Source organism: Hyla sarda, chromosome 4 (assembly GCF_029499605.1).
Source record: "Hyla sarda isolate aHylSar1 chromosome 4, aHylSar1.hap1, whole genome shotgun sequence".
Lineage (NCBI taxonomy): Eukaryota > Metazoa > Chordata > Amphibia > Anura > Hylidae > Hyla > Hyla sarda.
The window spans coordinates 32852552-32876899 of NC_079192.1; the positions used below are offsets into that span (position 1 = coordinate 32852552).

The 24348-nt window shown below is 42.1% G+C and overlaps 1 protein-coding gene and 1 long non-coding RNA gene across 4 annotated transcripts in view; one reads left to right on the top strand and one right to left on the bottom strand.

The window, feature by feature from the left end:
- Positions 1 to 24348, top strand: part of LYL1 (LYL1 basic helix-loop-helix family member) — a 189860-nt gene that overhangs the window by 146563 nt on the left and 18949 nt on the right. For all 3 annotated transcript variants that reach the window (XM_056570442.1, XM_056570441.1, XM_056570443.1), the window contains 2 exons: positions 18093 to 18445; positions 22237 to 22328. In XM_056570442.1, coding sequence (XP_056426417.1) covers positions 18108 to 18445; positions 22237 to 22328 — 430 coding nt within the window. In that variant the 5' untranslated portion in view covers positions 18093 to 18107. The remainder of the gene's footprint in view (positions 1 to 18092; positions 18446 to 22236; positions 22329 to 24348) is intronic.
- Positions 15322 to 24348, bottom strand: part of LOC130367744 (uncharacterized) — a 29389-nt gene continuing 20362 nt past the window's right edge. Inside the window, exons 2-3 of the long non-coding RNA XR_008892154.1 lie at positions 22394 to 22486; positions 15322 to 17724 (exon numbers count right to left, since the gene is read on the bottom strand). This is a non-coding gene — a long non-coding RNA (uncharacterized LOC130367744). The remainder of the gene's footprint in view (positions 17725 to 22393; positions 22487 to 24348) is intronic.

Sequence of the window (24348 nt, forward strand, 5' to 3'; positions counted from 1 at the left end):
GCGGGATGGTCTTGCAGCGGCGGTAGCAACTAGGTCGTATCCACCAGCAACGGCTCAACCTCTCTGACTGCTGAAGATAGGCGCGGTACAAGGGAGTAGACAAGAGCAAGGTCGGACGTAGCAGAAGGTCAGGGCAGGCAGCAAGGATCGTAGTCAGGGGCAACGGCAGGAGGTCTGGAACACAGGCTAGGAACACACAAGGAAACGCTTTCACTGGCACAATGGCAACAAGATCCGGCGAGGGAGTGCAGGGGAAGAGAGGTATAAGTAGGGAGTGCACAGGTGAGAATACTGATTAGGCCTGCTGCGCCAATCAGTGGCGCAGCGGCCCTTTAAATGGCAGAGACCCGGCGCGCGCGCGCCCTAAGGAGCGGGGCCGCGCGCGCCGGGACAACACAGACGGGGAACGGGTCAGGTACGGGAGCCGAGATGCGCATCGCGAGCGGGCGCGTCCCGCATCGCGAATCGCATCCCGGCTGGGAGTAATATCGCAGCGCACCCGGTCAGCAGGTCTGACCGGGGCGCTGCGAATGAGAGAACGCTGCGAGCGCTCCGGGGAGGAGCGGGGACCCGGAGCGCTCGGCGTAACAACATCTTGGTAGTCCTGGACTATGCCCCTCAGTACCCCGAGGCGGTGCCCCTGCAACATACCTCAGCCAAACTCATAGCCAAAGAATTAATGGAGGTGTTTTCCCGAGTGGGCCTACCTAAAAAGGTTCTGACCGACCAGGGCACCCCTTTTATGTCAAAAGGGATCTCAGTAAGCTACTACAGCTCAAACAGTTACGGACGGCCTGGTAGAGAGGTTTAATCAAAAAACATGAAAAACATGTTAAAGCGGGTGGTGTCTTAAGGATGGGAGGGATTGGGATCTTCTGCTGCCTCATCTCATGTTCGCAGTGCGTGAGGTGCCCCAGGCCTCTACTGGGTTCTAGCCCTATGAACTGCTATACAATCGACATCTGCGTGGTCTGTTGGACATAGCCAAAGAGGCGTGGGAACAACAACCCACACCGCATAAAAGTGTGATTGAGTATGTCACTCAGATGCAATAGCAGATGGAAACAGTGTTGCCGCTAGTTAGGGAACCTATGGCGGCAGCCCAGAGTAGGGTCTATAAACGCCAGACTCGGGTTCGGAATTTTAACCCGGGAGATCGGGTTTTGATTCTGGTGCCGATGGTGGACAGTAAGTTCCTTGCTAGGTGGTAGGGTCCCTATGAAGTGCGGAGGTGACCTACAAGGAAAACCAGCCCGGGCAGAGAAAGCCGGAGCAGGTGTACCATGTAAACTTAGTGTAACCATGGAAAGATAGGGAGATTAGTACGGGTGACACCCCCCTGCCATTTTTACTGGGAGTAGAGTTTCCAGTCTCTCAGTCTGATACGTGGGAAGCAGTTTCCACCGTAAAGATTGCTGACAATCTCTCTTCTAAACAGACTCAGGAGGCCAGGTAGTTCATCAGCAGGAACACAGATGTGTTCTCGGACCTCCCTGGACATACTTCTATCACCATAAGTACAGGCTGTAGTGGACTCCCTTAGGAAGGCTGGCTTAACCGTTAACCCAAAAAAAGTGCCCAAAAGGGTTAGAAGAGACCAAGTACCTGGGGTATGTAATTGGGCACGGAGTTATCAAACCTCAGATGAACAAAGTAGAGGCAATTCGGAATTGGCCATGACCTGTCACTACTAGGCAAGTAAAGTAGTTCCTGGGAATGGTGGGATACTATATGAGGTTTGTCCCCTACTTTGCTAAAGTGGCCGCACACTTGACAGGCCTTTTGAAGGGATGCAAGTCAGTGATGGTTCACTGGAATGAACAGGCATAAAGGGCTTACTCCACTTTGAAGACGGCCCTGTGTGGGTCCCTGGTTTTGGTGACGCCTGACTTCAAAAGATAGTTATAGTACAGACCGATGCCTCCGAAGTAGGTCTCGGTGTTGTACTGTCTCAGGAAGTCAGCGGGGAGGAGCATCCTGTTGTCTTCCCCAGCCGAGACCAGGTATAGTATAGAGAAGAGAGAGTGCCTGGCTATCAAGTGGGCACTCGAGTCTCTCTGCTATTATTTGTTGGGGAGAAAGTTTTTTCTGGTGACTAACCACTCCCCTCTCAAATGGATGAGCCAGGTCAAGTACAGAAATTCCCGGTTCACCCGATGTTTTCTATCTTTGCAAAATTTCAAGTTTTCGGTAGAACACAGGGCGGGCCGGTTACTAGAAAATGCAGATGCTCTGTTCCGGGTACACTGTTTAATGTATGTCCACCCCCCCTCAAGGTTGAACAAAGGGAAGGAAGGAACAAGGGGACGTCATGGATGGTCGGTATGTGTCACTGAGGTTCCTGGCCTAGGTGAAGTAAGAGCTGTTTTTTCTCAAGTGTCAGTGTTGCAGATTGCAGTCTGACACTTCAGCTGTTTTGTATGGCTGTAAAGATTATCCGGGACGGCTTTTACTGGGAATAGTCAAAGTGCTGGGTGGGTGACTATTACTCACGTTCCAGGCCGGATCTTGGCAGGCTTATAAAGCAGTCAGCACTGTCAGGTGAGTTGTGTGTGTGATTTACCTCCATCTGACAGTGAAACAGTGGGGTCCTCTGAGCTGAGGGCTAAAGACTGCAAACAGGGGTGCAGGCCACCTGGAGGCCTGCCAGTGAACTTTTCTGTGGCTGAGTATTCACCCGGGTGTGAACTGACATCTAGGATTCCAGGTGAACTTGCTGAAGATTTGCTGTGTATGAACAAGCACCAAGACTGTTTTGCTTTGCTGTGTATGAACAAGCGCCAAGACTTATGTTTTGCTGAGTGTGAATAAAACACTGTAGTTTGATTTACAATCTGGTTCCTTGGCTCTATACGGCATCTGCTAATCTGTCTACCAGAGCAAATCCCGACACCGCACAGAGATTTTTCATGTGGACATTTCAGACATGTGAACATAGTCTTAAGCTCTATTTAGATGGGTAGACAACTGCTTGATACACATGCTTATTAAAAGGTTCCCTTAGTTACTATGAGTACAGGGCCTTAAAGGAGAACTACGGGATTGAAAAATGTATCCCCTATCCTAAGGATAGGTGATAAGTTTCAGATCGCGGGGGGTCCGACCGCTGGGGCCCCCCACGATCTCCCGTAAGGCTCTCTGGTTAGAGAGGGCGTGTTGACCACCGCACGAAGCAGCGGCCGACACGCCCCCTCCATACACTGCTATGGGAGTGCCGAAAATTGCCGAAGTCAGCGCTTCGGCTTTCCCATAGCAGTAAATAAAATGCGCGTGTCAGCCGCCGCCTGGTGCGGTGGTCGACACGCGCTCTCTATGCAGAGAGCCGGGACCCGTACGGGAGATCGCGGGGGGCCCAAGCGGTCGGACCCCCCGCAATCTGAAACTTGTCCCCTATCCTTAGGATAGGGGATAACATTTTCAATCCCGTAGTTCTCCTTTAAGAACAATCTTTTGTGCAGCCCTTCACGTACATCATTGTCATCCACACATCCCTTGTGGATGAAAACAGAATTAAAGCGTAAGACAATAAATTAAACTTAAGGAGAACTACTGTAGGAAAATAAAAAAGGCCTTTTGGTGTACAGTTATAATATAATGTCTTTTTTTAACTGTTACTTTTACGCAAAGATTTAGATGACAACATGTCTCATAGGTTAAGTCAGGTGAAGGGAGGTCATGTAAGTTTAACCAACTGAGGTTTTTAGTGTAAGCAATCTAATGATCGCATATAAAAGTCCCCTTTGGGGACTTAAAAAGTGTACATAAAATCAAGTGCCTCTCCTAATAAAAGTTAATTTCACACTATTTAAAAAAACAAACAAAAAATTTTTTGGGGGTATTGCCACATGCGGAAATGTGAAAACTATTAAAGCATAATGTTTATGATCCTGTATTGTACATGGCATAAATAAAGAATTATATCCATAATTGCTGATTTTTGGTCACATCACATCCCAGAAAAAAAAGGAATAAATCAAAATGTCATATACTGTGCGACCAAAATCAATAGAAACTACAGATCATGGTGCAAAATGAGCCCTCATATAGCCCCATATATGGAAAAATTAAAAAGTTATAGGAGTTAGAATACAGCAATTTAAAACAAGCTAATTTTGTATAAAAAGTTTTTTTTAACCCCTTCCCGCCCTAAGACGTATGCATACATCCCAGTTGCTAACATGATGCACTTCAGGAGATCGCCAGTGGGACCCGGCAGTCAATCTCAGCTGGGATCCCGCTGCAGATGCTGAGACCGGGATCGCACTGGTCTTGGCAGCATTTACCCCATAGATGCAGTGAGCAGTCCTTATCATGGAATCTATGGGGTTGACAGGGGGAGGGGGTTCCCTCTGTTCACCAACGGCAATCCCGCAATGCGATTGCAGGATCCCGTTGGTTGCCATGTAGGAAGGAAGCCAGCTGATGGCCTCCTGTCTACCTAGTACAGCAGCCTGTGAGGTCCACAGACTTGATCGCACATGCTGCATGTCAGTGTAAACTGATGGTTATACTGTGCTGCAATACAGATGTACTGCAGCATAGTATAACATGTAAAAAGTGTAAGATATAAAAATAAAAGGTTTTTCAATAAATTAAAATAAATGAACCGCCCTTTCCCAATAAAATCCTATATTATCACCCCCCTCCCCCCCCAAAAAAAGCCCAAACCTATACATAATAGGTTTTGCCGTGTCCGTAGTGACTTGTACAATAAAACAATAATGGTATTTATCCCACATGGTGAACACCGTAGAAAAAAACAACCAAAAACGCAAACTTTGGTCCAAAACATGGAATAAAAAAAGAGGAAAAAGTAGCATGGTACCAAAAAAAGTACTGCTTGTCCCGCAAAAAATAAGCCTCACACAATGGCGATGGACAAAAAATAAAAAAGTTATGGCTGTCAAAACATCACAACACAAAAAAGGGGAAAAAAGGATTTTGTTGAGAAAAGGGAAAGGAACATAAAAAAAGCTATATAAATTGGGTATTGCCATAATCGTACCGACCCACAGAATAAAAATGTACATATTTTTTACTAAACAGTGAATGCCAGAAATTTTCAAATTTTTCATATTATTTTGGAGTTTTTCACAAAAAATCCTGCATGAATCAACAAAGATATACCAGTATTATAAAGTACAATATGTCACGAAAAAACTCTCAGAATCGCGTCGCTAAGTAAAAGCATGTCAAAGTTATTACCACTTAAAGAGACACATTGGACATTAAGGTAAAAACAGTCCCTTCATAACAACAACCCCCCCCCCCCCCCCCAAATGTTGCTGAATCAAGGTTTTCTTTTTGATTTCCTACCACTATTTATATATTTTTTTGGCTGCGTCGTACATTTTATGGCAAAATTAAAAGTGTAATTTCAAAGTTAAATTGGTCGCGCAAAAAAGTTATGTCTCAAAGAAGGAGGAAAAAACTAAAATGCAAAAAAGTTAATTGGCCTAAGGGTAAAATGGGCTGTTTCCCTAAGGGGTTAAACAACAAATATGTAAATATTTATATCTTACCATAGTGGTGATTATGTGGGCATAATTGGGGACATTGAATTTGAGTATTTGCACCAGCAAAACGGTTTGCACAAGAGAAGAGGAAGGGGACAGGTTGTCATCAGAATATCTTCAGGCTTTCAGGCAACATTCAAGAATCAAATTTAAAAATAAGACTTCTTGGTTTTGCCACATAAAGGGAAAAAATTAATAGTTTTTAATGTACTTGATAAAGGTCGGTACTACCTCTACATCAGATGACCATACCATAAAGACTCAAAGACAAGTGAAATGAAGCCAGCACTAGTTAAAACTTTTAACGTTTAATGAAGCAGCATAATAGTACAGTGAGACAACATTACATCATCACAGCATAGGAGAAATCCTCTAGGAGTCCTACAGAAAGCCTTCCTTTTGGCGAAACGCGTCGGAGGTCTGTATCAGGGTGAGTCCTGTCCCTGTGTGTCTACTCTTGCTGCTATTGTTTGTCTGTTGCACCTTTTGTGGTAATGTTTGGCCCTTGTTTGTTGGCACTTGCCTAGTTTACAGCACTATTTTTGCACAATCATTTATATTGTTTTGGCACTTTGCACTTTTGCGCATTATAGCGCAATATAGTTTAGTCTCTGCCTTGTTTCTATGCACCTGCACTTTTTATACCTATAGAGGCCATCTACTGTTGTTAGACATACTCCCTCACCCATTCATTAACTACTGAGGCTCACACGTACAACACACCAGGAATCTCATCCCCCCTGTGTACCCTGCTACATATTCATTATTATTGTTTTTATATGCATAAGTTTCTATCTAGAGAGGTATTTTTCGAAACTAGTATACATATGAATTTATTTTTAAAATCCGTCTATCAGGTACACTTTTTGAATGACATGTCTTTGTAATTTTGTATTTTAATAAAATTATATATTTTTATACATCCTCTTACTATTTATTTGGTGTTGGGGTTAGTAAGTGTTACGCCTTTGGCGTCTGTAGGTATATATCTTATCAACTATCCAAAGGATAGGGGATAAGATGTCTGATCTTGGGGTTCCGCCGCAGGGACCCACACGATCTCTGTGCAGCACCCGGCGTTCATTTAGAACGCTGGGTGCGGGCAGCGGGGGTTGTGATGTCATGGCTATGCCCCTCATGATGTCACACCATGACCCCTCGATGCAAGTTTATAGGAGGGGGATGACATGAGTGGCATGGCCTTGATATTTCGACTCCCGCCGCCTGCCCCCAGCGTTCGGAACAAAATGTTCTGAATGCTGGGGAAGCGTAGTACCCCCTTTAAAAGGTAAATCCACATTATTTCTCTGGGAAATGACGGACCTGATCCCCACCTCTTTTCCATTGTATAACCCTTTCAATTCCAGAGAATCTAAGGGTGGATGCATTTCCTTTGTGCTTGGTAAGGAAATGTCTAGATACATTGGCGATATTGGTAGTCATTGGTAGTCTTAAGTGGTCTTTTAGTGCTGCCTATATAATTTAACTGACATTCTGTACACCTGATTCTATAAACCACATGACATTTCTCAGCATATTGACAGCCTACACATCTAGATACAGTGACTGTAATTAGAGAATGTTTCCATAATTTCTTCAATAGCCTTAAAGGGGTACTTCGCCCCTAGACATCTTATCCCTATTCAAAGGATAGGGGATAAGATGTCAGATCACCGCGGTCCCGCTGCTGGGGAGCCCTGGGATCCCCGCTGCGGCACCCCGCCATCATTACTGCACAGAGCGAGTTCGCTCTGCACGTAATGACGGGCAGTACAGGGGCCGGAGCATCGTTACGTCGCGGCTCCGCCCCTCGTGACGTCACGGTCCGCCCTTTTCAAAACAAGTCTATGGGAGGGGGCGCGGCGGTCATCATGCCCCCTCCAATAGACTTGCATTAAGGGTACGGGCCGTGATGTCACGAGGGGCGAAGCCATGACGTCACGCTGCTCCGTCCTCCTTATCGCCCGGGCGGGGTGGGGTGCCGCAGCAGGGATCCCAGGGCTCCCCAGCAGCGGGACCGCAGCGATCAAACATCTTATCCCCTATCCTTTGGATAGGGCATAAGAGGTCTACGGGCGGAGTACCCCTTTAAAAGCCAGATGATGGGGATACAATAAAGACAAAATCGATGTTTCAACCATATCAAGCCACATCGAGCAAAAATGGATTAGTGGGAGAAAAATGTAACAATGTTCCCACTATGCAGCATAAATATTTGCCACTGATAATGACATTTCTGCCCCCATTGGGACTTCTGATATTTGCAAAGAATACTGAGAGTTGAAAAAATTGTGATGTAAAAAAAAAAAAAGGCACTAAAGACACTAAATCAGTTTGTACAATCTGATCCTGTAATGAAGAACAAGTGTTGACCGTGTCCTGCCTAAGAATAGAAAAAGCATCATATGTATCTAATGCATTAAAGGGGTACTCTGGTGAAATTTTTTTTTTTTTTTTAATCAACTGGTGCCAGAAAGTTAAACAGATTTGTAAATTACTTCAACTTAAAAATCTGAATCCTTTCATCACTTATAAGGTGCTTTATGCTCCACATGAAGTTGTATTTCTTTCTGGAGTTCTTTTCTGTCTGACCACAGTGCTCGCTGCTGACACCTCTGTCCATATCAGGAACTATCCTGAGCAGAAGGGGTTTGCTATGGGGATTTACATGTGCAGTTCCTGACATGGACAGAGGTGTCAGCAGAGAGCACTGTGGTTAGACTGAAAAGAACTCCAAAAGAAATACAACTTCCGGTGGAGCATATAGCAGCTGTTAAGTACTGGAAGGATTAAGATTTTTAAATAGAAGTAATTTACAAATTGGTTTAACTTTCTGGATCCAGTTGAGCTTTTAAAAATTGTTTTCCAGTGGAGTACCCCTTTAACCCCTTAAGGACTCAGGGTTTTTCCGTTTTTGCACTTTCGTTTTTTCCTCCTTACCTTTTAAAAATCATAACCCTTTCAATTTTCCACCTAAAAATCCATATTATGGCTTATTTTTTGCGTCGCCAATTCTACTTTGCAGTGACATTAGTCATTTTACCCAAAAATGCACGGCGAAACGGAAAAAAAAATCATTGTGCGACAAAATCGAAAAAAAAACGCCATTTTGTAACTTTTGGGGGCTTTCGTTTCTACGCAGTGCATATTTCGGTAATAATTACACCTTATCATTATTCTGTAGGTCCATACGGTTAAAATGATACCCTACTTATATAGGTTTGATTTTGTCGCACTTCTGGAAAAAATAATAACTACATGCAGGAAAATTTATACGTTTAAAAATGTCATCTTCTGACCCCTATAACTTTTTTATTTTTCCATGTATGGGGTGGTATGAGGACTCATTTTTTGCGCCGTGATCTGAAGTTTTTATCGGTATGATTTTTGTTTTGATCGGACTTTTTGATCACTTTTTATTCATTTTTTAATGATATAAAAAGTGACCAAAATACGCTTTTTTGGACTTTGGAATTTTTTTGCGCGTACGCCATTGACCGTACGGCTTAATTAATGATATATTTTTATAGTTCGGACATTTACGCACGCGGCGATACCACATATGTTTATTTTTTTTACACTGTTTTATTTTTTTTATGGGAAAAGGGGGGTGATTCAAACTTTTATTAGGGAAGGGGTTAAATGACCTTTATTAACACTTTTTTTTTACATTTTTTTTGCAGTGTTATAGGTCCCATAGGGACCTATAACACTGCACACACTGATCTCTAATGCTGATCACTGGCGTGCATTAACACGCCTGTGATCAGCATTATCGGCGCTTGACTGCTCCTGCCTGGATCTCAGGCACGGAGCAGTCATTCGTCGATCGGATACCGGGGAGGCAGGTAAGAGCCCTCCCGATGTCCGATCAGCTGTTCGGGACGCCGCGATTTCACCGCGGCGGTCCCGAACAGCCCGACTGAGCAGCCGGGTCACTTTCACTTTCACTTTAGAAGCGGCGGTCAGCTTTGACCGCCGCTTCTAAAGGGTTAATACCGCACATCGCCGCGATCGGCGATGTGTGGTATTAGCCGCGGGTCCCGGCCGTTGATTAGCGCCGGGACCCACGCGATATGATGCGGGATCGCGGCGCGATCCCGCTTCATATCGCGGGAGCCGGCGCAGGACGTAAATATACGTCCTGCGTCGTTAAGGGGTTAAAGGGGTACTCCAGTGGATTTTTTTTTTAAATCAACTGGTGTCGGAAAGTTATACAGATTTGTAAATTACTTCTATTTAAAAAATCTTCTAGTACTTATCAGCTGCTGTATACTACAGAGGAAGTTCTTTTCTTTTTTGAATTTCTTTTCTGCCTGACCACAGTGCTCTCTGCTGACACCTCTGTCCATGTCAGGAACTGTCCAGAGCTATTTACAATTGATCACTAAGTGATCACAAGAACCCTAAATTTACCACCCACTAAATTAAATATGAAACCTAAAATATAACTTTTATTGCCCATCCATTTAAAATTTCAGTGTATATGTCTCCAGTTAATTGCTGCAATAACATATCTACTGCATGTAACCACATGCTAGTGTTGGATGTATAATTCCATTGCCTCGGCTGCAGTCCGGCAATTTGAACTAGGAGCACACTGTAGTTAAAAACGATCACACAAAAACCGTCCCCGACGTTTCACCGCAAGCAGTGGCTTTATCAAGGACTAAAGGGTCAATGGCATATGGTTGAGCTCTGTTTGGGGCTTTATAACCTCCTATTTAGTGATGTATTTAACAGGAAATGATTACACAGTTACTTTGCCCATCTGGTTGGTTTACTAATTTTGACTGACAGCAGTACACCCAATAAGGCATTCAGTGTGTACTGCTGTCAGTCAAAATTAGTAAACCAACCAGATGGGCAAAGTAACTGTGTAATCATTTCCTGTTAGTGAAATCACTAAATAGGAGGCTATAAAACCCCAAATAGAGCTCAATCACATGCCATTGACCCTTTAGTCCTTGATAAAGCCACTGCTTGTGGTGAAACGTCGGGGAGGGTTTTTGTGTGATCGTTTTTAACTACAGTGTGCTCCTAGTTCAAATTGGCAGTCGGACTGCAGCCGAGGCAATGGAATTATACATCCAACACTAGCATGTGGTTACATGCAGTAGATATGTTATTGCAGCAATTAACTGGAGACATATACACTGAAATTTTAAATGGATTGGCAATAAAAGTTATATTTAATTTAGTGGGTGGTAAATTTAGGGTTCTAGTGATCACTTAGTGATCAATTGTAAATAGCATTGAGTAAATCAAGCCTCCACCCATTGGTCCCTTTTGTTGTTATGAACTGTCCAGAGCAGGACAGGTTTGCTTTGGAGATCTGTTTCTGCTCTTGACATTTCCTGACATGGACAGAGGTGTCAGCAGAGACCACTGTGGTCAGACAGAAAAGAAATTCAAAAAGAAAATAACTTCCTGTGGAGCATACGGCAGCTGATAAGTACTGGAAGGATTCAGATTTTTTGTAATTTACAAATCTGTTTAACTGTCTGGCACTAGTTGGTTTCAAAATTATTGTTTTCCACTGGAGTTCCCCTTTAATATTAGTATTCATATTAGAATAATAGTTTCTTCACAGTCAAAGATCTAATAAAATGATTACTGTCCTTCAGCGTTTCAAAAAGATCAAAATGTGCATTGGGAGAAAAGGAAAAGCCTTTGGATGAGACCTGCAGTTTATCATTATTAATGACATCATTAATGACAAATTAATAACATTCTGGTCACCTGAGTCACTCATTGCCTCGGGCTCCTGCTGTCTTGTTGTGGATAGCGTTTTCCTATGTTTTTTCCCTGCCCTCCTTGTCCATTTTTTGGGACAGAATTTTTAGGGCAGCCTTTACTCTTGGCATTATGTGCATTCTGTGGCAAGGACTCCAGACTCAGATTTGTTATGTCCTGTTCACTGGAAGAAAAATCTGAAGTATAGTCCGCAGGACCAAACGTAACCTTTTATCCTGTTTCTTCAGACACTTTATGTTCATCTTTATGTTTGAGGATCGATCTAGGAGTGTTCCTTTCTTTTCCAATCGTAGACACAATTGTCCTCATTATCTTTATAATCCCATTGGAATTTGGTTTCCTTAAGAGTAGTAATATCCACTTGTAATTTAGCAATGGTAGATTTTATTTTTCTGTCCATGTCCATGAACTTTTGGGTGTCAGTAAATTTGCCAAGCATCTCCTAAGTTTTTTTTAATTTGCGGTTAATATCCACTAATGCATTTTCTTCAACTTCTATAAAATTAGAGATAAATATAGATTAAACGCAAATAACAGTCCGTCAATAAATTATTCCCCTTTGTAGTGAATTCCTCACTATAAATCGTGGTAGGTTTCTCTTTTAGTCCTCGGGGGATCATAGACTGTTGCAAGTAGGTGGTTAATATAGAAAGATCCATCCAAGGCTTGAGTTCTCGTACAGACAGTTTTCCCATCTTGAGCATAAGAGACTTAATGTCCATGGCTTCCTTAGCTCGTTCCATATTGAATACAATTTAAGTATCATCCAACCGTGCAGAGCAATCATTGACACTATAGCTAGTAAGTGGAGTTTCTTCCATATTAACCTTACACATCTTACACTTCTTTGTATATTTCCCTTAATGAGTCCATGCTTGGCAACACAGATAATTGCTACTAGTTTATTTCAAATATAACTAAGGGACCTTGCTGAATAGGGAGTTATGTTAGGATTAGGAATTATTACCAGATAAGAACGGACTACATTTTTGTTTAGGATCCTATGTGTGTCCTATTCCACCCACTCCCAAAGGTACACAAGAACAGAAGTGGTTCTTTGTGTGAACACGTTTTTTGTGCTTGTTATAGCGGTTGGTCAGGGTCTAAACACTGAGACCCTGACCGATAAAAACTTTTGATATGTCTGACATGATCTCCTTCCTCTTCTCCTTCTAACTTCCCTCCAAAGCCATGTTATTGTTAATAGGTTTAAATGTGTATTGGGTGACTGTCAATAGCACCGCCTCTCTGATCATACATATATGGACAGTTACATAATTGGAGCTTCTCCAGAGGATAACGTCTGGCATCTGGCAACCTCCAGTGGTAGGATTCAACTAACTTCTGACTTGTCAGTATTTGTGATTAGTGAGGGTCTGGCTGCCGAGACCCCCACTGATTACTAGAATGAAGGGTCATAAGTCCTTGGCTGAGTTTGATGTTCCTTTATTTCTGCTAAGCACCCCTTGAGAAACCAATTATGGATTCATTAAAAGTTAAAACTTTTGGTACATTTTAATCTGACGTGAACATTGCCTTAAAGGGGTTGTGCGCTACCCTGCCTTTCGGAGCTCCGCACGCAGCATTCGGAAGTTCATTACTCCAAACGCTGTGTGCGGGCTTCCGTGTTAGCGGCCGCCGGGCGTGACGTCATGCCTGGCCCCCTCGTGACGTCACGCCTGCCCCCTCTACCAAAGTCTATGGGAAGGGGGCGTGACATCACGAGGGGTCCGGGCGTGACGTCATGCCCGGCGGCCGCGAACACGGAAGCCCGCACACAGCGTTCGGAGTAATGAACTTCCGGACGCTGCGTGCGGAGCTCCGAAAAGCAGGGCAGCGCACAACCCCTTTAAGTGAATGACCATTCTGATCTCATCGGACCACATGATATGGTTCCAGTAATCCATGTCCTTAATCGGCATATCATCAACAAACTGTTTGCAGACTTTCTTGTGCTTCATCTTTTGAAGAGGCTTCCTTCTGGGACGACAGCCATGAGCACTGACTGGCTGCACTCATGTCTACCTCTGCAGCAATGCTGGCTGCACTCATATGTTTATTTCCCAAGGACAACCTCTGGATATGACGCTGAACACGTGCACTCATATTCTTTGGTCGACCATGGTGAGGCTTGTTCTAAGTGGAACCTGTCCTGTGAAACCGCTGTATGGTCTTGCCCATTGTGCTGCAGCTCAGTTGTAGGGTCTTGGCAATCTTCTTTAAGCCTAGGTGTGATGTCTGCACCTGCTATTCTGTGCTGATGCTCTCTGGTCTGGCAAAGATTACAGATCCTAGCCAGTGAGCTCAGCGGGTCGGTTACTTAATCTCAGCTCAGCCTGCATTCTGGGCTGCTAATTGGACTATGTTTCATAGCACCTTAGTCAGTGAACAACAGAAGATAGAGGGAGAAACCTGCATTGTAAATATTAGTTTAAGTTACAGGTGGGTGCTCTGCTCCTCAGGCTCAGACTCCTAAACGTATGTCACAAATCCAGATAATAGAAGCGGCACTCCAGAGTTGCAAAAAAAATTGTGTTTTTATTCACCCATCAAGTTGCAAGGTGCAACGTTTGAGAAAGGCTGAAACATTGCACTTTGCACCTTGATGGGTGAATAAAGACACACTTTTTTTTTTGCAACTCTGTAGTGCCGCTTCTATTATCTGGATTAGTCTTTGCACATGTATTCTGAGTTCAGCCATGGCTTCTTATCCTGCATTTGTGTATCTAGATTTTAGCTTTGTTATGTTTGTACTTTGCTAATGGTTTAGTGTTATGCTTTGTATATATTTAGTTTACCTTGTTGACACCCATGTTCATATTGTACACTGTTATCAGTACTGTATAGTTCATTGTTCTCAGTCCAGTGTTCTGTATTTAGTACAGTGAACTGTATTCCTCCATGTAATGGAGTATGGCTTTTGAAGTGTTTCTTGGAGTCTGTTAAGACTAATCCAGTTCTCAGTCTAGTGTTTGGTATTTAGTATTCCTGTTTAGAATCTTGACCTGTATTCCACCATGTAATAGAGTTTGGCTTTTGAAGTGTTTCTTGGTGTCTGTTTAGGCTAATCTGGTTCTCAGTCCAGTGTTCGATATTTAGTATTCCTGTTTAGAATCTTAAACTGTATTGCTCTATGTTCTGGAGTTTGGCTTTTGAAGTTTTTCTTGTATCTGTCTAATGTGAATTGTGTTGTAGTATCCTGACCTGTATGGCGTCTGACATCAGTTAACCCATTGACCCCCAGGATGTCATGGTTCCGTTTAGCTGTATTACTATTATCCTGTTAGTCAGCCTTCCTCTTCCGTTTAACTTGTATTTGGTTCCTGAATTGTCAGTATGTTATATCTTGCCTTATATCTTTGTGGCTATTTAGCATTCCTGCTATGTATTAGGTCCTTAGTCCTGTTTGTTGGTTATTGTGTTTACTCCTCGTGTTCTTGACGTGTTCCCTGACTTTGTACATTTCCGCTTATTATTTTGACTCAGATGCCCCAGCACATTAGCGCAGTGTATGGACCATCTTTATGGTTGTAGATCTGTTGCATAGGGTGGATATGCAATAGGAAAGAAAAGCGGCTTTAGGTAAAGTTAGGGCGCACTTTTTCCCTGCCATACATTACCTGATCATGACACTAGGCCATCTTTATGTAGAGCAAAAATTATTTTATTAGATCCTCGGAAAATTCTTTGCCATGAGGGACAATGTTGGTGAGAGTGTGAGAGAGCAATAACAACAAATTTTAGACACCTGCTCCCCATTCACACCTGAGACTGTGTAACACTAACAAGTCACATGACACCAGGGAGGGAAAATGGCTATTTGAGCCCAATTTGGACATTTCTATTAAGGGGTGTACTCACTGTTGTTGCCAAGGTTTAGACATTAATGGCTGTGTGTTGAGTTATTTTGATGGGACACAACATTAAACACTGTTATACAGGCTGTGCGCTCACTAGTTTACATTGTAGCAGAGTGTCATTTCTTCAATGTTAGTAGATTCAGTGATAAAAAAAATTCTCCAATGCAGGCGCTTTTCCCATAAAATTATTCTTTATTTCCTCGTCATATACATAAAAAGAAAGGTAGTAGCACTTTCAAAGCGTTTCTAGCTTGGACAGAGCTCTTTATAAAGATGTGCATAGTTTCACATGACATGGACTCACTATATATAGACATACAAATGAATTAATGGGCTGTGGATTTGCCCGGGAAGCCAGTGCACCCAGCTCCTGGCTTCACTAGTGGGAGTCACAATATGGTAGCTGGATACATCCTGTGCTATCCTACAGTATATAAGATAATTGTAAAATACCTAAAAAGATTCCAATAAAATTGCAATAATAGCCTACAAATAGAAATAAAACAGCTGTGGATTAAACAATTATTAAATACATAAAATCCATGGGTAAATCATGGATATGTTTCAATACCATGTGATGGGGGGAAAAATAGGGAACAGTGCCCCGTGAACGCTGTGTGTCATCCAGTAGCAGCGATATCTACAAAGTAGAATAAGAGGTTGGGCTATAGTTACCGTATGTTAAGTTAATATTCCTTTTAAACACATCCTCTGATGCAGCAGCACTTGCAGTAGCGGCGGGCCGAATGCCGGTTGTGGTTATACATCTTTTCATTACAGTTTGTCCTTTTCAATGTATCCTAAACTTGCTCAATAGTTGCGCGCCTTGTGAATGCTGATTTGACTTTTCAGTGCGTGGCAGCGATTGGAGTAGCGGAAGGCTCCGGCCATAATGCCAGAGCTGAAGTTGCAACTCATCATTACTGTTAATTAGCACATTGGTTAGAAGTAACAGCGATAGGTTACTATGTAAGCGAGCAAACTGTAGCTGAAGTTATATCCAGAATATGTTGCGATCCGATTACTGAATGTAGCAACTTGCCGGCAGGTGATATAGTGAGTAATTTATATCCAGAAGCTGCTACAAATGGACTGTTATTGTGACTGAAGATGTATCCAGGGAACAATGTGGTTGGATCATTAGGGCCCTGGTTCAATATTTTCTATTTGATGAGCCTGAATTGATGGACCAGGTTAGTGATTCCCGGTAGTGATTAACTCTTTAGAGACTGCATATAGGACTTATGATGCCTGAATCATAGTGGAAATTGCATTATAGATGGAAAATTCCTTGGTGGTGGTTGCAGCATAAGGGTGCGTTCACACTGCAGAATCTCCGCTCGCTGAATTCAGCAAGCGGAGATTCCGTTAGGTGGCCCCCGATGAAATTACTTCGGCGCTAGGGCCGCGGGGCACTGAGCTGTCACCATTGATGGCTATGCAGTGCTCGCGGAATCCGCGCAAAGAATGATCATGTTCTTTCTTTGCGCGGAACAATTTCAGCAGCGGAATTGTCCACCGCTAAAATTCCGCAGTGTCTCGCGGAGACCCATTCACACTAATGTTAAGTACACACCACGGAATTCCGCGGAAATTCGGTAGTGTGAACGTACCCTAAAAGTAATTTCTTCAATGCTGTCACATGAAAAGATGTAATAAAATATTTACAAAAAGTTGAAGGGCTTATTTACTTATGTTACATAGTTAGTACGGTCGAAAAAAGACATATGTCCATCAAGTTCAACCAGGGAATTGAAGGGTAGGGGCGCGGCGCGACATTGGGGAAGGGATGGGATTTTATATTTCTTCATAAGCATTAATGTTATTTTGTTCCAGGAATGTATCTAATCCTGTTTTAAAGCTGTTAATTTTTCCTGCTGTGACCAGTTCCTGAGGTAGACTGTTCCATAAGTTCACAGTTCTCATGGTAAAGAAGGCGTGTCGCCCCTTGAGACTAAACTTTTTCTTCTCCAGACGGAGGGAGTGCCCCCTCGTCCTTTGGGGGGGTTTAACCTGGAACAGTTTTTCTCCATATTTTTTGTATGGGCCATTAATATACTTATATACGTTTATCATATCCCCCCTTAGACGTCTCTTCTCAAGAATAAACAATTGTAACTCCTTTAATTGCTCCTCGTAGCTAAGATGTTCCATGCCCCATATTAGTTTAGTCACGCGTCTCTGCACCCTTTCCAGCTCCACAGTGTCCCTTTTATGAACAGGCGACCAAAACTGAACAGCATATTCCAGGTGAGGCCGTACCAATGCGAGATACTGTAGTTGAAAGTTATTGTTCTTTATTACTTCTAGTACTAGAGATCGCTATACCTGGAGATTTAACATGACGCATGTAAAGTAATATTAGAAAAATGAGTGTGCGAGTTCACATCTTCTCCATTGTCTAAGTAGAATTTGGAAGGCTGCTAAAACTATGTATATAATCTTTCCATGTTTGGAATGGAGCCCTTGTCCATTCATTCTTCTATTTCCCTTCAATTATCATCAGATTTGATTCGCTCATCCCTAGGGACAATGTTGTCCTCATCGGTGGTACATGAACAGTAACATCCATCTCTTCTCTTAAGGTGTACCTGTCAAAAGAAAAACAGAAAAATGTCCTAGAGACATGTCAAAAGTTTTTATCGGTCGGGGTCTGAGTGTTCAGACCCTCAACTAATGACGAGAAGGAACTGGGATATAAGCTTCTCTCTTTTTCCACTCTATATCTATGAGACCTGAATGGCACATAGAGTTAAGTGATATAGAGCTGGAAGAGAACGCATTAATCATCCATTTCCCGAGAATTGTTCTCATGATTGGTTGGGGTCTGAACACTAAGATCCTGACCAACAACATATCAAAAGTTTTTTCCTAATAGTGCCCATTTAAGGATTGTGTCATCCATGTCAACATTGCAACAAGTTAGTGATCACATACCTGCACTCCTGATTCTCCTTAGGTATTCTATGTTCCCATGTGTCCTTCTGGTGACAAAGGGGTACACAGTGACAGCACATATGCAACAATGGAGGATGATGGAAACTCTGCAGACAAGCGGCCAAACACAGTTGACACTCTACCAGTCAGCTCTCCAGCTTCACCCTCTGAACCCCTCACAGATGAAAAGCGGGCACCTGTGGGGACAGATGGAGTGCCCGCCCATGTACCAGTTATCAGCCTGGGACACAGCAGAGTGGCACTGAGACCAGAATTCACAACTTTACGCCCTGTACCCTCCTTGATGCTGGCACTACCAGGGATACGTGGACCATTATTTCCACCCCAGTTTCATGCTCACCCTTATCTTCCCAGGTAAGAGTTAAAGTTGTGCTCCACCTAGTATATTTAAAGTGTACCTGTCATAATAAAAAAAACTTTTGACCCATTCATAGGGACCAGGAATTGGTCAATGTCTGTGTGTTCAGACCCAAACCAATCTCTAGAACATGTGGGGAGAGAAGCACATCATCATGAGCGAAACGGTCTCATAGGCTTTCATTGTGAGAAAAAGAGCCAGAAGAGAATGGCCCAAGTGTGCACTTCTCCCTTCTACACTCAGACTCTGACAAATCAAAACTTTTGATATGTCTCTATGACATATCTAAAGTTTTTTTATGATGATAGCACCCATTTATCTAATGTCTGCCCCTTTTTGCTGTCACATTTGACAGTCTAGTTGCTAGACATACCGTGCCTAACAACCACAGTGTTTTGCAATGTATATTTTACAACCAGGTGGTTTGTCCCTCTATTTCAGGACAAGAAGGAAAAATAGAATTAAAAACCTTATAAATAAGGCATTTGGGCAAAACAAACAATTTAGGGCCACACAATAGACCTTTGTGAGAAAGTAGTGACTGTAGTTACATACACAGACACGGGGATACCATTCTGGCAGCCTACAGCTACCACTAGAGGGAGCTTACTGCATACAGTCATATTATTGCATTCAGTGTTTTAACATTATGCAGTAAGCGTCTCCCCTCCCTCTACTGGTGATTATAAAGACATATTAGGAATAATTTTGAACCTATTTAGACTACTAAAAAAATAATTATGTTCAATTGCAGACTACACTTAAAGCTAGCAAAAAAAAACCTTTAGTGAATTTTGTTAACAGGAGAACCAAGCATTTATTAGTTAAAGGGGTACTCCTGTGAAAACCTTTTTTCTTTTAAATCAACTGGTGGCAGAAAGTTAAACATATTTGTAAATTACTTCTATTAAAAAATCTTAATCCTTCCAGTATGTATTAGCTGCTGAATGCTACAGAGTAAATTCCTTTCTTTTTGGAACACTGATGACATCACGAGCACAGTGCTCTCTGCTGACATCTCTGTTCATTTTAGCAACCATGCATAGCAGATGTATGCTAAGGGCAGCATGGTGGCTCAGTGGTTAGCACTGCTGCCTTGCAGTGCTGGGGACTTGGGTTCAAATCCCACTAAGGACAACAATAAATAAAGCGTTATTGTTATTATAATAATGTCAGCAGAGAGAACTGTGCTCGTGATGTCATCAGAGAGCATTCCAAAAAGAAAAGAATTTCCTCTGTAGTATTCAGCAGCTAATAAGTGCAGGAAGGATTAAGATTTTTTAATAGAAGTAATTTACAAATATGTTTAACGTTCTTCCACCAGTTGATTTAAAAGAAAAAAGGTTTTCACCGGAGTACCCCTTTAAGTTGAGGTAGCACTAGAACATTGCGCTTATACATAGAATCCCCAGCTGTCATGTACAGTTTACTGCTGTCTTTGCTCTCTTCAGGGCCCCACAACTGCTGACAGCTTAAAAAAACACATTTCCTAGAACTGTGATTATTGGTGACACTGTAGAAAAAAATTATATGAATGCATGCATATATTCCATGGATTTTGCAATGTTGTAATAGTCTACTATGCGTCTTACCATTACTGCCTTGTATGGATATACCCATATTTTTATATGTCTCTATATAGTACCGTATAGTTTAAGACGTAACGATGAGCTGAATAATAATATCTTAATAGCTAATGCAGATATAAAATGTTCATATGTGTTATTGAGAATCATATATTCATGGCTTAATGAGCTATCCTGAATATTCACACAAAATAAAATTAGAAAAAAATGTAAAACATATTAAAGAGTCAAAAATGATGTGGGGTTCACACTGCGTTTTTTGTCTGTTTCACTGTTTCCATTACAATATGTTAAAGGGGTACTCCGCCCCTAGACATGTTATCCCCTATAGTCACTAATAAGACAAAATACCCTACTAACATCTATGAATATGCCACACCAAGCGTAAAAATTAGTGCACAAACACAATTTGCATAAAGACAAATACATCTTTATTAAAGCATTAAACAATAGCTAAAAATATAGAACAGACACAATAATGAAGGCACCAGGACTCAAACGACAGACGCCCCCTGAGACGATCATTTGGGTTGGGTAGGTAAGGTCTGGCACCCTGTTTTGGTCTCTTTCTCCCTGCTATTGCAGGTAGTTATTTACATCATTTTACTATGCACTGTTTTATGCTTTTGTGGCAACAGTTCATTTTTATACAGCCTTTGCCTTTATTCCTTAACCATTCATTTTGGCTCCACTCCTATGCCCATTTGTTGTTTGAGTCCTATTGTGTTTGTTCTATGTTTGCTAGCTATTGTTTAATGCTTTAAAAAAGATTTATTTGTCTTTATGCAAATTGTGTTTGTGCACAAATTTTTACGCTTGGTGTGGCATGTTATCCCCTATCTTAAGGATAGGGGATAACATGTCTCATCATGGGGGGTCCGGCCACTGGAACCCCCCTGCACTCTACAGGCCAGTACTGCGGCATTCATGAACACCGAAGCCTCAGGCTTCCGAGTTGATGCCACACCACACCCCCACCATTCAAGTCTATGAGAGGGGGTGTGACGGCTAATACACAGCCGTTATGCCTCCTCCCATAGACATGAATGGAGGGGGCATGGTGGCTGTGATCGCCAGTCATCCGACACAGATCGGAGTTTGCTTCGTGCACCAGATGGGTGTCGCAGCGGAGATCCTGGGGTTCCGGCCGCTGGAGACTGGAGATATCATGTTTATCAGCGGAATACCCCTTTAAGTTTTGCTGTATATAAAAGTAGTCAACTACACTATTATGTACACTACATAAAATGCATTATTTTTTTTAAATAATGTAAGTCAATGGGAAACTGATTATGTTGTATAGCATACAGCAAAATCTGATTTTAGCATCTGTTAACGTATACTTTATCCCTTCTCAAGTGTATAAAACATATATTTGTAAGATGGAAACAAAAGTGCAATGTGAAACCACCTTAACATATGGATGAAGGCTAAACGCTGAGACCAACTTGATTACTCATAATGTCTAAAGGAAACAGTAAGAGTCCAGTGGGCAAAAAAGCAAAAACTGGGTTACTGAGCAGTGGAAAAACATTGCCCAATGACCTGCTGAACCCTTCCTATGAAGTGTGAACAGTACAGGATGGTGGGGCTGGTGTAATGGTCTTAAGAATGTTTTGTAGGCATACCCAAGCACGTTTGATTCCTGTAGATGGACATTAGGTCAGTAAAGCTTTTCTAAGCTTTGTGGCTGACCATATTCATCTCTTCGTAGCAGCTGTTTCCCCTGTGAAAGCAGGAGACTGTCATCAGGACAATAAATTATAATATTCTGCAACTATCTTGTCCTGCCCACATGGGCCAATGTTCCTGCAGGGTAATTTCAGTGCTGGGTGGAATCTATGTCTTCATGAATTACTGCATTTCTGCATTTCCAAGGCCAAAGGAGGTCCATTGCACTCCTAGAAGGAAAGCTCTACTAAAGCAGCCATCCAGTTTATACAAAATCCTGGTCAAACTTGTATACCCATTTCCATGAATTGTTATTTGGGTGTTTTGGTCACATCTTTTGCATGTAACTAAGTTATTGTGTGCAAATAGATTTCTAAACAGATCTTAATGAAAAGTCACATTTTAGAAGAGAGGTGACATTTGGCTATGGGAAAGACTTGTAAATTCCCAGCCGATTGTACTAATTTGTCAACCTTGAAAGTTGTAGACATTTCGGATTAGACTAAAATTTTATTTTGATTCCTTTCCAGTCCCTACCTACGTGCCGCTAACCTGATCCCAATCTTTTCAGGGAGATTCAAGAGAAGAAGCCATTCTGACATCTTGGAAGCACCCTTCATAGGTAACAAATGGTATCTAGTTATTCAATTTCCAATGTTTATACAGAAAATAATTAGTTCCACCTACAACTTGTTTTTCCTAAAGCGATAGGGAGAAATCCAACAGAAGTTTCACCATGTTGCTTCACCCCCACGATGACTGTCACTGCATTTCTTTCCTCTGTAAGGAAACACATACATATGTATTATGGCTCTATGCAAATTCCAAGTTGTATAAAGGTATAATCATCTATCACTCAATCATCTTTAGAGCTTGTGCAACCTAATCTGAGTAGTCTTCAGCAGGAAAGATGGTTAAAGAAATTGCCCTTGTTGTCAAACGTTGGCAAGGCCTGCCTGGATAAGGATACTTTCACACTGCTGTTGCTCCCCATCGAGAACGGCTGTTAAGCTCTCTCTTTTTTTTGCCTTCAACGGGCGTTATATGGGCGGGGCACAAAAGGCAACAACGGGTCACGATGGATCCCATTGTAGTCATCTTAATGTAGTCATTAAGATCTGTTAAGATCTGTCAGACACTGGTGTTTTTTAGCGGGAGAAAAAGATGACGCTTGCAGTAATTTTTCTCCTGCTATTCTCCCCTGATCTTTTGACGTGCGCTGCACTGCCGTGTGACAACGGCAGTGTGAAAGGGGCCTTAGATCTTAAAAGAATAAAGATAGCACTCACCATGTAGCTACTTGAATTTCTTTATATTGTTCAAACAGCATAAGTCCAAGATGCAGATGGCCATCTGCATCTTGGGCTTATGCTGTTAGAACAATAAAATAAATTCTGGTTGCTACGTGGTGAGTGCCATCTTTATTCTTCTTAGAAGTATTTGATTGCTGCTATATTGGATAGAGCACCACCGAAGAATAGCATTGGATGGTAAATTGAAAAGGGGTGTATTGCCATGTGGCTCTAAACCACAAGGTCTGAGTGGATGTAGTGCCGACTGAATGTTTCTCTTTCTGGGACCTGCCTGGATAAGAGATTAGATAGAAGTTGGCAATGACGTGCCTCTTGACCACATACTCGCACAGGCACAAGTTTCACAGTCCTCTCACCTAATGCTGTATGGCATGGGTAGTTAGTGACAGACTTCCCTAGCACTGTGTTATCAGGCAGGAAAAGCTTTTTTGGTTTAAACACATCACAACACAGGGGGGACTGTGATAGCGACATTTGAATTATCTCAGGTAATCATTTCCGTATAATAATTATTGAGTAGCACATTTACCATTTAAAACCTGAAGCTTCTAGTGAAGACTACATTTTACACATGAGTTGCCTTATGGGTGGGAAACTTTTGTCAGGTATTAGGAATTGATCAGAGAAAAAAGTTGAAAAACAAGCCTCCCTAATGCACACTCGCCCAAGCATGCATGCCAGTGGTGGAAAGGTGTATGTATAATTCTTAAAAAATGTGTTTGTTATTCTTAAACGCACTTATAGACCGAACTGGAGCTATTGAGATGTTGGGTCCTACATGATGAGTATCTGTGACAATGCACTACATAAATATCAATAATTTTCCCTTTGCTCAAATAAAATTTTTCATGTATTCCTGAGCAAAATATAAAATTAGACTTTAAAAAAAAAAATGCTTCTCATATATACAGTTTCTAACAGTACAGCAACAGGAGCTTTCACAACATTGGAAAACATTTGTTGACCCCTAAGCATACTGCTCACATTGTAGCTGTGAATGTCAATGTCATAGTGTTTAGGAACTGAGTGTGTGCTGGCGGTTGGATCGAGGAAGATGTGGTCTGGTGGGTTTGTAGATACTGTTATCTATCAATCTTGTCTTCCCGCTATAAACCTCTAAGTGAAACACATGAAAGAGAAAGGGTTGAGGAGAAAGGAATGATAGGGAAGGGGCATACACCAGAAATTATTTATTACAAACATGAGTACTTGGAAATAGTGGGGAATGGGGGAAAGCTTTTAACTGTATGATAAAGTATACATCCTGGTTCTAATCTGAACTATCATGATTGATAGTTAACACAGTTTGTAATCCTAAATGAGTTGTCA